The sequence below is a fragment of the Polypterus senegalus genome, chromosome 3, assembly GCF_016835505.1.
Source record: "Polypterus senegalus isolate Bchr_013 chromosome 3, ASM1683550v1, whole genome shotgun sequence".
Classification (NCBI taxonomy): Eukaryota; Metazoa; Chordata; class Cladistia; order Polypteriformes; family Polypteridae; genus Polypterus; species Polypterus senegalus.
In genome coordinates this window covers 20,960,245-20,972,828 of record NC_053156.1, presented here as the reverse complement: position 1 = coordinate 20,972,828, position 12,584 = coordinate 20,960,245, and the positions used below count along the sequence as shown (strand labels likewise).

Genomic DNA, 12,584 nt, shown 5'->3' with positions numbered 1-12,584 from the left:
GTTCTTATGACTTTTAAACAACTGTCAGAGGGTTTACTCTCATTATTGAGCCTACCTTACCTTCTAAAAGCAATGTGCTTATAAAAACAGCATCCTGTTTTTTTTTTAATTAATTGAATGTGTTGAATATGACGGACTGCAAAGTGACCTGTGGTCTGATTGAAACACAAAGTGCTAACCACCATAACGGAAGGAAGAAGAAGAAGACCAGCGACATCAGCTGAGTGCCAAGCAAATTGCTGAGGACACTTCAGTAACAAAGAATGAGAAAGGATATGAAGACAAGGTGCTGAAGCACACAGGTAAGCAAAGAGTGATGTATACTTCATTTATTATTTTATGGTTGTATTTTTCACGTACTTTCATTTTGTTCAGTAAACTATTTTTTTGTTTTTATCTTGTACAATCCCCACAAGCCCATGTTCAGCTAGCTCTGTATGTAATAAAACACTTTGACAGGAACTGAAAGAAATAACTACAGTATTTAGAAAACACAAGGAGTGTCAACAGCTCCCTATCTTTATTTACTTATTTTTTTGCATTTTATTTTTGGATCATATATGGTGTGAATCACTAGTTAATTATAATTAAGATGAATGAAATCTGTTAAATTGCCAGCAGTATATGGTTAATAATTAAGAAAGCAGCCAGAATGAAAACTGGTTAGCGACTGAGATTGAGATCCCTGCGCTGGACCATTTAATGGCAACAGTCCCAACTTACTCGAATCCAGAAATGTTCAGTGACCCCCAAAAATGACCGAGACATACTGTTGGGGTCAGTGAACACAGCGTCGGTCACAGATGTTAATGTCCACCCCCATAACCCCCAATTTCTCAGTACTCCCCATCACACCTGCATGACAAAGTGGCCTTTTTAAGTATAATTTAATAAAAACTGAAAGATTTTTTGACAATATGTAACATTAAGTAACAAATTACAAATAAGCTTATTTATAAATAAAAATACTAATTACAGCAACAAAATATCTTGGGACAGATTCAAGGGTCATTTCAATAATCACTCATAAATAAGAATAAAAAAAAAAAACTGGCATAAACAGTGACACCATTTAAAAAAAATAAAATAAAAAAAAATAACGCACCCCAACCTGAGTCAATAATGTGCCCCCTTCAGCACCCCCAAGTCTTGTCGTGGCTGTGAACTCCCTCGAAAATCAGATACGCCATTAACCCTTTCATCACAGGTGAGCCCCAAAACTTACAAATGAACTAAAGCGTCACCTCACTTCTCAAACTGGCCACTAGGGGGACCCCGTTACACAGTAAAGAAGCCTCACGCTGCATGAAAGACGCCTCGGTTAATTTCAAAGCCTCGGGAGGCACCAGAAGAGGTCGGTGAAGTTCTACGAGTCCTGAAATGCAGTTTTTGGAAAAACATTTAAAAAGACGTGGATACAAAATATGGCCTTACTTATCACTTAATTTCTGCTCTATATCGAAAGTGCTATGCAGGGGGGTTTGCAGCTGCCACGCTTACATCATGAAGCTCCTGACATACTCATTTAACCCTTTCCACACAAAATGCTATTTACTGCCCCAAAAAGTCCAGATATCATCCCTTCAGAATGCACAATGGAAAATTAGAAAAAAAAAAATACAGAGACACATTACTGTGCTCCACATCCCATAGTGTCCAGCCCAAGTCAGGCACTCGCTCGCCTTGCCCTTTTTTAACTGTTGCTGCCATTGTTCAATCACCGTCGCACTGCAGGTTGATGCCGCCCTTGTCGTGGCCTGGCAGGGGGTGTCCAAACTCACTGACGCACCAGCACATCCCACGGCGGGTACCCTTCGATGACCTGCACTGCATCGGTGGAGAAGAGAGACAGAAGACACTTGAATGAATGAGCAAGCCAGACAGTGAGGACAGGGGGAATGTGATGCATCATGTACCAGTGAGATGCAAGAACAATAGAATGTGGCAAAAAAAACACCAAACCTTCAGTCGCATTTACACACAGCAGCCACCCAAACACAAAGGCATATATCTAGTGAGCCACATCTACCTAAAACCACAACCCACCCACCATATCTAGACGGTCACATATGACCCTTACTAAAGCCTACACATAAATACAAACTCTAGGACCTCCCATCTTATCTAGAAGGCTGCACATTCTTCTTCTTTCTTTCGGCTGCTCCCGTTAGGGGTAGCCACAGCGGATCATCTTCTTCCATATCTTTCTGTCCTCTCCATCTTGCTCTGTCACACTCATCACCTGCATGTCCTCTCTCACCACATCCATAAACCTCCTCTTAGGCCTTCCTCTTGTCCTCTTGCCTGGCAGCTCTATCCTTAGCACCCTTCTCTCATTATACCCCTCATCTCTCCGCTGCACATGTCCAAATCAACGCAATCTCACCTCTCTGACTTTGTCTCCCAAACGTCCAACTTGAGCTGACCCTCTAATGTCCTCATTTCTAATCCTCGTCACACCCAATGCAAATCTTAGCATCTTTAACTCTGCCACCTCCAGCTCTGTCTCCTGCTTTCTGGGCAGTGCCACCCCTATAAAACATTTCTTATGCAATGCTCAATCAAGACTTTCCACTGGTTTAAAACTGTGATGGGCATTTCAAATGACTTCACTGATTTGATTCTTTTGAACTACCAGGTGAATTGATTCATTTGATTAGTTGAAGTCATCGATAGGATCCGGGACTGGCTATGGTAAAAAAAAAAAATACAGAGAGATATCCCCTCTGATTCTGTCACTTTGCAAATATATAATGAAATAATTTGTGCACATTTACATAAATTTTATGTTAAACACGCTCATGATTTATATCATATGACATTGTCCTGTTTGAAAGTACAAAGAATGTCAGCATAGTTAAAATGCATAATTAAAATGACACAATATGGTTGAGAATAATAAGTGGACAAACATTGTGTATCTCATTCTGGACCTAAATCATTACCCGAGAAGAAGAACCTTTGCACATTGTTTTTGGGTGGTAAACCACTTCAAGAATCAAATGAGTGAGAATCATGCGCCTCGTTCTCAGATGAGGATTCAGTTCAATAATGAAGTAAACAAGAATCATGCACATCGTTCTCAGGTGGTGATTTACTTCAAGAATTAAAGGAACAAGAATTGTGCGCCACACACACAAGCAATGGTTTGGTCTCAGAATCACATGAATAAAAATCACGTGACACCTCCTCAGGCAATGATTCAGTTTGAGGATCAAATTATTGATAATTGTGTGCCGCATTATTGGGTAAGGATTCAGTTTGAGGATCAAATAAAGGCGATTCATGTAACTCATTCTCGGGTAATGGTTCAGTCTAAGAAGAAGAATGGACGAAAATCGTGTGACAAGTTCAGATATAACAATTCAATTTGAATTATGCCCAGTGTAGTTAATGAGCTGTAATAAAACGTGCATTAAATTACATATAAAAGCAAATTTTTAAAAAGTACAATATTTTTTCCATAAATATCCAGTGACCTGAGACAAAGACTGGACTCCTACCCTAACCCTAACCCTAACCCTTTGGTACTGTGTCTCTCCGGAAAATCCTTGGGTACCGCTGGTTTGACTTTGTGTTGCTCATGGAGTCCCAAATGAGGCACATGACCTGCATTGTGAGGGAGCGTCAGTTCCCCGAGGATGATCCGGTTCGTAAGATCCTCATTGTTGGGGACCCGAGTGGCTGGACCAGGGCAAGGGGTCGCCTACGTAACACCTGGCTGCGGCAGATAGAGGGTCATTTCTGGAGGGTGGGACTGGGCCGCGTGTCTGCCTGGGGGATTGCAAACCGGGATCCAGAGTTGATTTACCGTGTAGTGGGTGCAGCAATACATTGTACCAGTGCATGCTCCCAAACTTGACTTATTTTTTACAAATTTCAGTTTTGTGTGACTACCTCATTGAATGTACAAAATGACATAACTGTATTAGTTTAATACATTTATATATTAATAACGTATCTATCTATCTATCTATCTATCTATCTATCTATCTATCTATCTATCTATCTATCTATCTATCTGTCTATCTATATTATATCTATCTATCTATCTATCTATCTATATATCTATCTATCTATCTATCTATCTATCTATCTATATCTATCTATCTATATCATATCTATCTATCTATCTATCTATCTATCTATCTATCTATCTATCTATCTATCTATCTGTATTATATAGTGCCTTTCATATCTATCTATCTATCTATCTATCTATCTATCTATCTATCTATCTATCTATCTATCTATCTATCTATCTATCTGTATTATTTAGTGCCTTTCATATCTATCTATCTATCTATCTATCTATCTATCTATCTATCTATCTATCTATCTATCTATCTATCTATCTATCTGTATTATATAGTGCCTTTCATATCTATCTATCTATCTATCTATCTATCTATCTATCTATCTATCTATTCTCTTTAATGCAATTCCAGTACCGATGTAGATAACAATTGACCCATTTTAATATAAATGTTTTGTTATTTTATTGTGCTTGTATGATGACTGAGAGAATCATCAGTGACCAAGTTCTCGTTCATCAGTAGTAACTCTGTTCAAACTCAAGGAATCACAACTGAAGTGAACGAGAATCATGAATCAGAGTGGCAGTACTTGCACATGTGAAGTGAAAGACCCTGAGGACATCACACGTGTGCTGCGGCTCCCTAGTTGAACTGAATGTACTTCTTCACGCTCCCAGATCAATTCATATGACTCACAGAAAAGAGTCATTCACAACCAATGAATCGTCTGCGAGTCACTCACGGCACCTGCACTTTCCTGTTTCACGTCCCGCCATGGAGAGGGAGAATCTTAAAGTCGGTAAACGGCAGCTTGTTTAGTTGAGCTTTAGGCAATTTCCCTCCACCCCAATAGCAAAAGCAGGCTTCTAAATTACAACTGGGAGGGTCTCAGATTATACAGTGGCGGCCCTCCACCCCATCTCCCACGACCCACCACCCATCCTTCTTCCTGTGTGCTGCAACATACACGACCCTGACCCTTTTGAGTGGGCTCAGTGCCTTGTGTTCCACTGGCTAATGCAATCACACAACACAGACAGATCACAGAGCTGTTGGGGATGCCATTGCTGCTTACCTGTTTCTTTCGGTAGAAACCATTGGTGTCACAATTTGGGATGTACAGGCCTTTGGCTTCGTGGAAGAGAGTGAGCTTGTGCTCCATGAGTACCGTCTTCAGATGCTGCCGGCAGGGTGCCTAATCAATCAATCAATCAAACAATCAATCAACCAGTTAGAATTTTTATGTAGCCTTTTTCAATGAAGTTAGACTGTCAAGTATACAAGAAAACCATTGAAAACAACCCACAATACCCTTGTTTATAGTGCCCTTCATGGTAATGCCCCTGGGCAAGAAACCACTCGGGGCCCCAGCCTCCAAGTCAGTAAACAGCAACTGTTCTAACTGAGCTGGGGTGGCATCCTCAATGACAATTGGCATCTCTGGTCTGGAACCACAGGCACAGAGACTGGTGTGGGCACAGGCCCTATTGCGCCACTAACTAACCCATCAGCTGGAATGTGAAGGCTGACCATTCCTAGCACTAGTAGTTTATAAAATGGCCTGCTTCATACGCTGTATGTATGCTTGGACTTAGCTGGCTCACAAAGCGATACACCTTTAAGACTAATCCAAAGTGACTCACAAAAGAAAATGTCAAACATAATGGATACTCACCATATCTTCACTCTTGCTGTCCTTCTCTGAGACCACGTCTGACCCCTGTTGCCCTGCAACAACAAAAGGTGAGTGTAGAGTTAAGTGCCAGCCTTTTACCTTCACGACTTTTCTAAAGGCGTTTAGAAGAAGTGCACTCGGCTCTGCATGTGAAAGGCATAAAGTTCTAACATGCTGGACATGTCCACCAAGTACGTCTGGAAGAGGACATCCATCTCCACCACCACAGGGAAAAACAAAGTACTTGGTCAGCTACAGAACAATGCGAGACCCTGCACTGAACTGGCATTAGGCTTCATTAATAATACATTATTAAACTATCCTCAGAAACTCAAACAAATATGAGATGTGCTCTTTTATATAGTCCGGTATATACAACATTTTAATAAGACAGGATTGGGTGAGAGCATTTAGGAAACAGCTTGGCTGCACTCGCCTGGCAGATTTCTGGTCATTTTGAACCAAGTGGGTGAAAGAAGACCAAAGAGTCAAGGAAACAAAGTCATGTCTCACCTCATCTAGTCAGCTGCCGCTCAAACATATCGTCCCACCCATTAGTAATACCCATCTTCTCCTCTTCCTCACTATAATTTAACTGTAACTTAGCTCATATGCATTTATGACAAATGTGTTCTAAGATTTTTCAAGTAAGGAAGGCAGAAGTATCAAGATAAAGCAGTTCAACTCACTTATGATGGCTACGTGTTGCATGTTGATTAACACGAGGAAGAAAGAATTTCCTTGAACTCTGCACACAGGACAACATTTGATCTTATGAACCCATCTAGCCCTGCCCACCCTGCTGTCACTCTAACATCTAGCCCCACCCACCTAGCTGCCCTTTTAGTATCTAGTCCTGTCAAAATGGTTGCCACTCTAACATCTAGCCCCACCCACCTAGCTGCCCTTTTAGTATCTAGTCCTGTCCAAATGGTTGCCACTCTAACATCTAGCCCCGCCCAGCCAGCCCCATTGCTAACAGCTTTTCATCTCCTCCTCATATCATTTACCTGTAATTTATGTTTTATGCATTTATGACAGATCTGTTGACATTTTTCAGGTAAAGAAGGTCAGGAAGTTCTCCTCACTCATCATGGCTATGGAGAGTAGTGATGTGTTGAATGCTAATTAGCACATCTGGGTAAGAAATTTCGCTGGACTCTGTATACGTGACCATATGGATCTGTATAGCCCTCCCCATCTAACCAGCCTCCCCTTAAGTATCGAGTCCCACTCAGTTGGCTGCCACTCAAACATCTAGCCCTGCCCACTCTGCTGCCAATCAAATATATAGCTCCACCCAGCCTTCCACATTACAAACAGACCTTCTTCTTCCTGCCCTCCTCCTCCTCCTCACTATAACTTCCCTATAATTTATGTTTTATACCTTTATGAAAAACATTTTCTGAGATTTTTCAGGTAAGGAAGGCAGAGGTGTCTAGATCAGGTAGTACTGGAGAGGGGCGAGATGTCAAATGTGGATTAGTGCATGTGGGTAAAAATGTAATTGGACTCTGAGCACGTGACACTAAGGATCACAACTCCAAATGATTCTCATCCATAGGTTCAAACGGACCTCTTGGTTATTCTGTTTTTGGACAGCACTTTTAGAGATACCTACAGCAATCTCTTTATTTGGCGTCGCTCACATTGCTTGTTGGCCCCTTACAGGGTCTCTTTCTTAAGCTTGTTTAAGTGAGTTATTGGGAAGTCCCTGTTTGCAGTAAGGAATCTGTCAAGTGCTCCTTGAAGCCTAATACGGCACCTTTCATAGATCTCAATCAAAAAGCCGAGCTCTTTATGCACATCTGCCTGTAAACCAGCATTACAAATAGCTGCAAGAATCCAATGACTATATTTTCTATGAATCAATGAAGAGAAAACACTTCTTGATCAGATGTATTTTCAGAAGTAACTTTTTTTTCCTCCATCATACTGACTGCATGACCACGTGTGCCCAGTTGCAGGTGTCCCATACACCAAAGTGGCCGGCCAGTGGGCATGTCCACAGCTGATGGCTTCAGAGCTGCTCTGCCAGCCAAGCCAGTGCACGTCTCCACATTGACGTGCTTGTTCAGCTGTGCTCACCTTAGTAACCCCATGCCCAGGGGGCATAATACTTAGTCATTTAGGCAAACACACGTGTGCTTGGTATCCCAGGGCCGTAAAAAGTCAGAGTCTTCTCTAAGAGAGATGAGACCCTGACTATAAAAGTGGCACTCATGAAAAGAATAGAAAGAAGGCAGCTGTAGCAAGCTGAACGAATAAGACCCCCAGTGCCTTCTCTGCAGTGGGCAGCATAATCTGAATACTAGAATAAAAAGCAGAGAAGAGAAATGCTGCCCTGCTCCTGCTCTAATAGATCCGTCACGATGGACGTGATTCACAGGAAAAGTAGGCAACCTACCTGCAATGGTGGTAGTGGCCGGCCGGCCCCTGGGGCTGCTGGGGGTTCCCAATTGAACGAGTGCTGTGCACACCCCTCGGTTCTGCAGGAGGGCAAGTAAAGGGCTCTTCTCTCCTGGCTTGGGCACACAGCGCAGGCCCCTCATGCATCTGGCAGTGTATACGCCACAGGACTCTCCAGCCATCCTGGCAGCGTCGCTGGCCTCCTTCACCGAGTCTTGGCCTTCTGGCCTCCCTCCAGATTCCTGGCAGGAGACGCACTGAACACCGGGGCTCTGTCTGACACCCTGCACTTGGCAGCCAGGCTGGTGGCACAGGGGAAGCAGCAGCACAAGAAACGGCAACAGCAGCCAAGTGAAAGGCATCCTGACGTGCAGCTCTGACAACTCCGTCCAGGCTTTTCATCTCCCCGGTCTTCTGTTTCTCACTTTAAATAGTCTCTGACTCCCTGCCCGGGAATGTGAATAACACATGCGCTACCCAGTCCTCAAAAAAAAAAAAGAGATGCAGAAGACTCAGTGACACCTTAAAGGGCTGGCACTAAAAAAAAATCTCAAAAAAGAAAAGAAAAAAAAAACACACGGCTGCCAACAAATCTGAAGACTACACACACTGAGCTGGTCCGCAGCGTCTTCAGCTTAGAGGTTCTCGCAAAGCCCTGCCAGAATATACACACCCGGGGAAAGAAGAAGTGAACTTCAAGAACACGATAAAACATCAGCAAGAAGGAAAAAAGAGGAGGTGAAGCCTCCCCGGGTCACTATACCCTGCTGTCCCCTGGAAGGGTCCGCATAGACCCCACTAAATCAAGGCTCACCCTACCTGCCACTTGAACTCTTTGCTACCAAAAACGCCATAGCGTCATAGCCATGAAGTCCAATCAATATTCAATGTCATTGTGTACTTAACCTGTGGATGAAATATTATATCCGTGTGCAAGATGTATGCTGAATTACTTCAATTGGCAACATCCATTTACAAGAAGCCCACCTAACATGTAGTTAAAAGGGCAGGCTCACTCAAGAGATCACCCGCTGGAGGGGAGACTAAAGAGAAAACTGATGGTCATTATGAACACTGCTGCACATCCTCTGTGTGACACAATGGCATGGAGGACTTTTAGCCAACAGAAGTGTGTCAGACTACTGCGGCTCCTTTCCAACTGCGGCCATACGCCTTTACAGCGTCTCCTCATATCTGCTCCCTTATCTTTAGCCAAGGCAGAAGTTTTCTTCTTTTTTGTAATTCTGGTTTTTGTTCATTACCATATTTCTATATACATTGACCATTTGCCAAAAGCTAAACTTTCACTTGGGGCAAAAAATGTTCTATCTGTCCTTCTATCTCCAGCTCAGTGCCTTTTTATATTTATCTACTATATAGTGCCTTCCATACCTATTTATCGACCTACCTACTATACAGTGTCTATCTACTATATACTGTATATTATAGCATATATTTCACATTGATCTATCTACCGTGCAGTACCTTTCATATCTACAGTATTTTATACAGTAACTTTCAGGATCTGCCCTTAACATCCAGTTGTCTATGCATCATATCTTTTGTTATGTTTATGTGAGGTAGAATGCCCAGAGGGGACTGGGTGGTCTCATGGTCTGGAATCCCTACAGATTTTATTTTTTACTCTCCAGCCGTCTGGATTTTTTTTGTTTTTTCTGTCCCCCCTGGCCATTGAACCTTACTCTTATTCTACGTTAATTAATGTTGATTTATTTTATTTTATAATTGTGTCTTTCATTTTTCTATTCTTTAATATGTAAAGCACTTTGAGCTACTGTTTGTATGAAAATGTGCTATAGAAATAAATGTTGTTGTTGTTGTTTTGTATTTGTTACCATTTTATAATGTCTCTTTGCCTTATGCAGTTCATTCCATTTCTCCCTGGTTATTCGGTGCATTCAAGTCTGTTTTCTGCATTCTCTACGGTATACGTCTGTTTTTCTAATACAAGTGATATTCATTCTGATCGCTCTGACTTATATAGGTCCTGTCTAATTCTGTGCCTTTGACTCCACCTACAGTGGCGTAGCGTAGTTTGGGGGGGGGCCACACTTTTAGGGGGCGGCAAAGAATGACTGTATATTTTAGTCTTTTAAATTGAAATACCTAAATAAGGGGGTGGCGAAATTTTCCTCCGCCCCGGGCGGCTGACACCCACGCTACGCCACTGTCCACCTGTCCTCTTTCGTAATGCCGTTCATATCAATCAATCCAACTGGCCATTAAAATCTCAGCTGCCACTCAAACATCTAGCCCTGCCCACTCTGCTGCCAATCAAATATATAGCTCCACCCAGCCTTCCACATCAATCAATCAACATTTATTTATATAGCACATATTCATACAAAAAAAAATGTAGCTCAAAGTGCTTTACAAAATGAATAGAAAAATAGAAGACACAATAAAAAATAAACATAAGTCAACATTAATTAACATAGAATAAGAGTAAGGTCCGATGGCCAGGGTGGACAGAAATATCTGTTGATCTCTCTTATATGGTGTCTATGATATTCATATTATTCAACAGAAGTGTCACTGGGGCTCCTTTATGCCTACACCTTCATGGTGCCTCACAGCGTCAGTCCCCTTATTATTAGCCAAGTCTTCTTTTCTGGTAATTCTCTTGTGTATTTGAGGATTGTTGTTGTTATTTGTTATTATATTTCAGTATTTCTTGATATTCTATAAAAGCTAAAATTCCCCTTGAGACAAATCTATCTATCATTCTATGATTTATTATACTGTATATTGCCTTTCATATATATTGTTCCGCGTGTTTGCATCAGAGATAGTTTAAAGGCTTTGGTGATGGTAATTGCCCGCTGGGGTTGGTGCGGTGGTCTAATGCCTTCCCTCGGAAGAATGGAAAAGTGACAGCCACTCCACTGCTGAAATCACTTTGGTTGTCCACCCTCCTGGACCCGCCACTTCCATCCCAATGACTGCATAACCGGAAACCAGCCATCTTGTTTTCTGTTCTGTCCTGAACTCGGGTCTGAAAAGATGTAACTGCAAATTATTGTGTGCTGCATTACTGTGCATTCCTTCAAATTATATGGGGTCACTAAGGTGGTGACAACTTTGTTCAGTCTCCCTTTTACAGTTCCTACTTACTATAGAGTGCCCTTTTAATCCGTCTTTCTATTATATGGTACCTTTTAAATATATCTACTTATAATCTTAAATAGTACATTTAATAGCGCCTTTCCTACTTTAGAGTCCTGGTGCTCCTTGTCTTGCTATATGGTTGTGAGGCATGGACGCTATCCAGTGACCTGAGATGAAGACTGGAATTGTGTCTGTTCAGAGAATCCTTGGGTCCCGCTGGTGTGTCTTTTGGGGGGTTTCCACTGGGAACAGTACCTGGTACCTGGTCCTTTTTTTAGTACCACCTCAGCCGAGCTTCCAAGCGCGCCGAACCGTTTCCAAAACGTGACGTGTAAACTCTGCTGGTCACTGATTGGCCGGAGAAAATCGTCATTACTGCGTCACTGACTTTGCGACACGAGACACAACAGACCCGCTAGATTTTTAGCACATCCAGCGAAGTTTCGGACGCACCATTTTGTTTTAACCAAAAATGGCTGTTTCGTGGTCTATTGTGGAAGTACAGACGTTCCTCTCGTTGTAGACGAGGAGCGGATCAGCGAGAGCTGGATGGGGCGACGCGGAATTAAAAAGTTTTTCAGGAGGTCGCTAAGCTCTTGGGCGCACATGGCTACCATCGGACTTACAAACAGTGTAGGGACAAGTTAAAAAAAAATGAAGAGCGAGCAGTAGAGGCGGCGCAACTCTAACGACACGAGAATAATCCTGCCCACTTTAAAGCGGTAATAAACTGCAGTCGAAACGCAAACTGAGCCGAACCAAGGTGAGCTGTACTGAACCGTGCTGTGCCGTACTATGCAGTGGAAAAGCACCATTTGTGTTGCTCATGGAGTCCCGAATGAGGCACATGACCTGCATTGTGAGGGAGCGTCAGCTACGGCACTGCGGCCATGTGGCGCCATTCCCCGAGGGTGAACCAGCTCACAGGATCCGAGTGGCTGGACCAGGTGAAGGGGACACTCACATAACACCTGGCTGTGGCAGATAGAGGGGCATTTCTGGAGGGTGGGACTGGGCCACGTGTCTGCCAACCAGGATCCCGAGTTGTTTCATCGTGTGGTGAGGGCGGCAGCGTGCTGTACCATTGCATGCTCCCCAACCTGACCTGACTTTCCTTATATAATCTGTTACATAGTGCCTTTCACACCTGTCATCTATCTATTATTACTAAATTGTTTGCTCTTCCTTTAATAATACATTATTATTTTGTACTCATGCTACTCTGCATTTCTGTGGCTCTTCCAGGAGAAACACTGAGAAATGTTTTTGCTCCAAGGTACTTCTAAGTAAAAAGGGCAAAGCTCCTACTAACTGGTTAATTGTATAAAAGAGTA

General features: G+C 42.6%; 1 protein-coding gene across 1 annotated transcript; it reads right to left on the bottom strand.

Moving 5' to 3' along the window:
- Window positions 1-485: 485 nt before the first annotated feature.
- igfbp6b (insulin-like growth factor binding protein 6b) lies at window positions 486-8,607 on the bottom strand. The gene is made up of 4 exons (XM_039746764.1): window positions 8,120-8,607; window positions 5,713-5,765; window positions 5,113-5,232; window positions 486-1,827 (listed from the first exon to the last, which is right to left on the bottom strand). Exons 1-4 carry the CDS (start codon window positions 8,481-8,483, stop codon window positions 1,714-1,716), a joined length of 651 nt encoding a protein of 216 aa, XP_039602698.1. The 5' UTR covers window positions 8,484-8,607; the 3' UTR covers window positions 486-1,713.
- Between the last annotated feature and the right edge of the window lie 3,977 nt (window positions 8,608-12,584).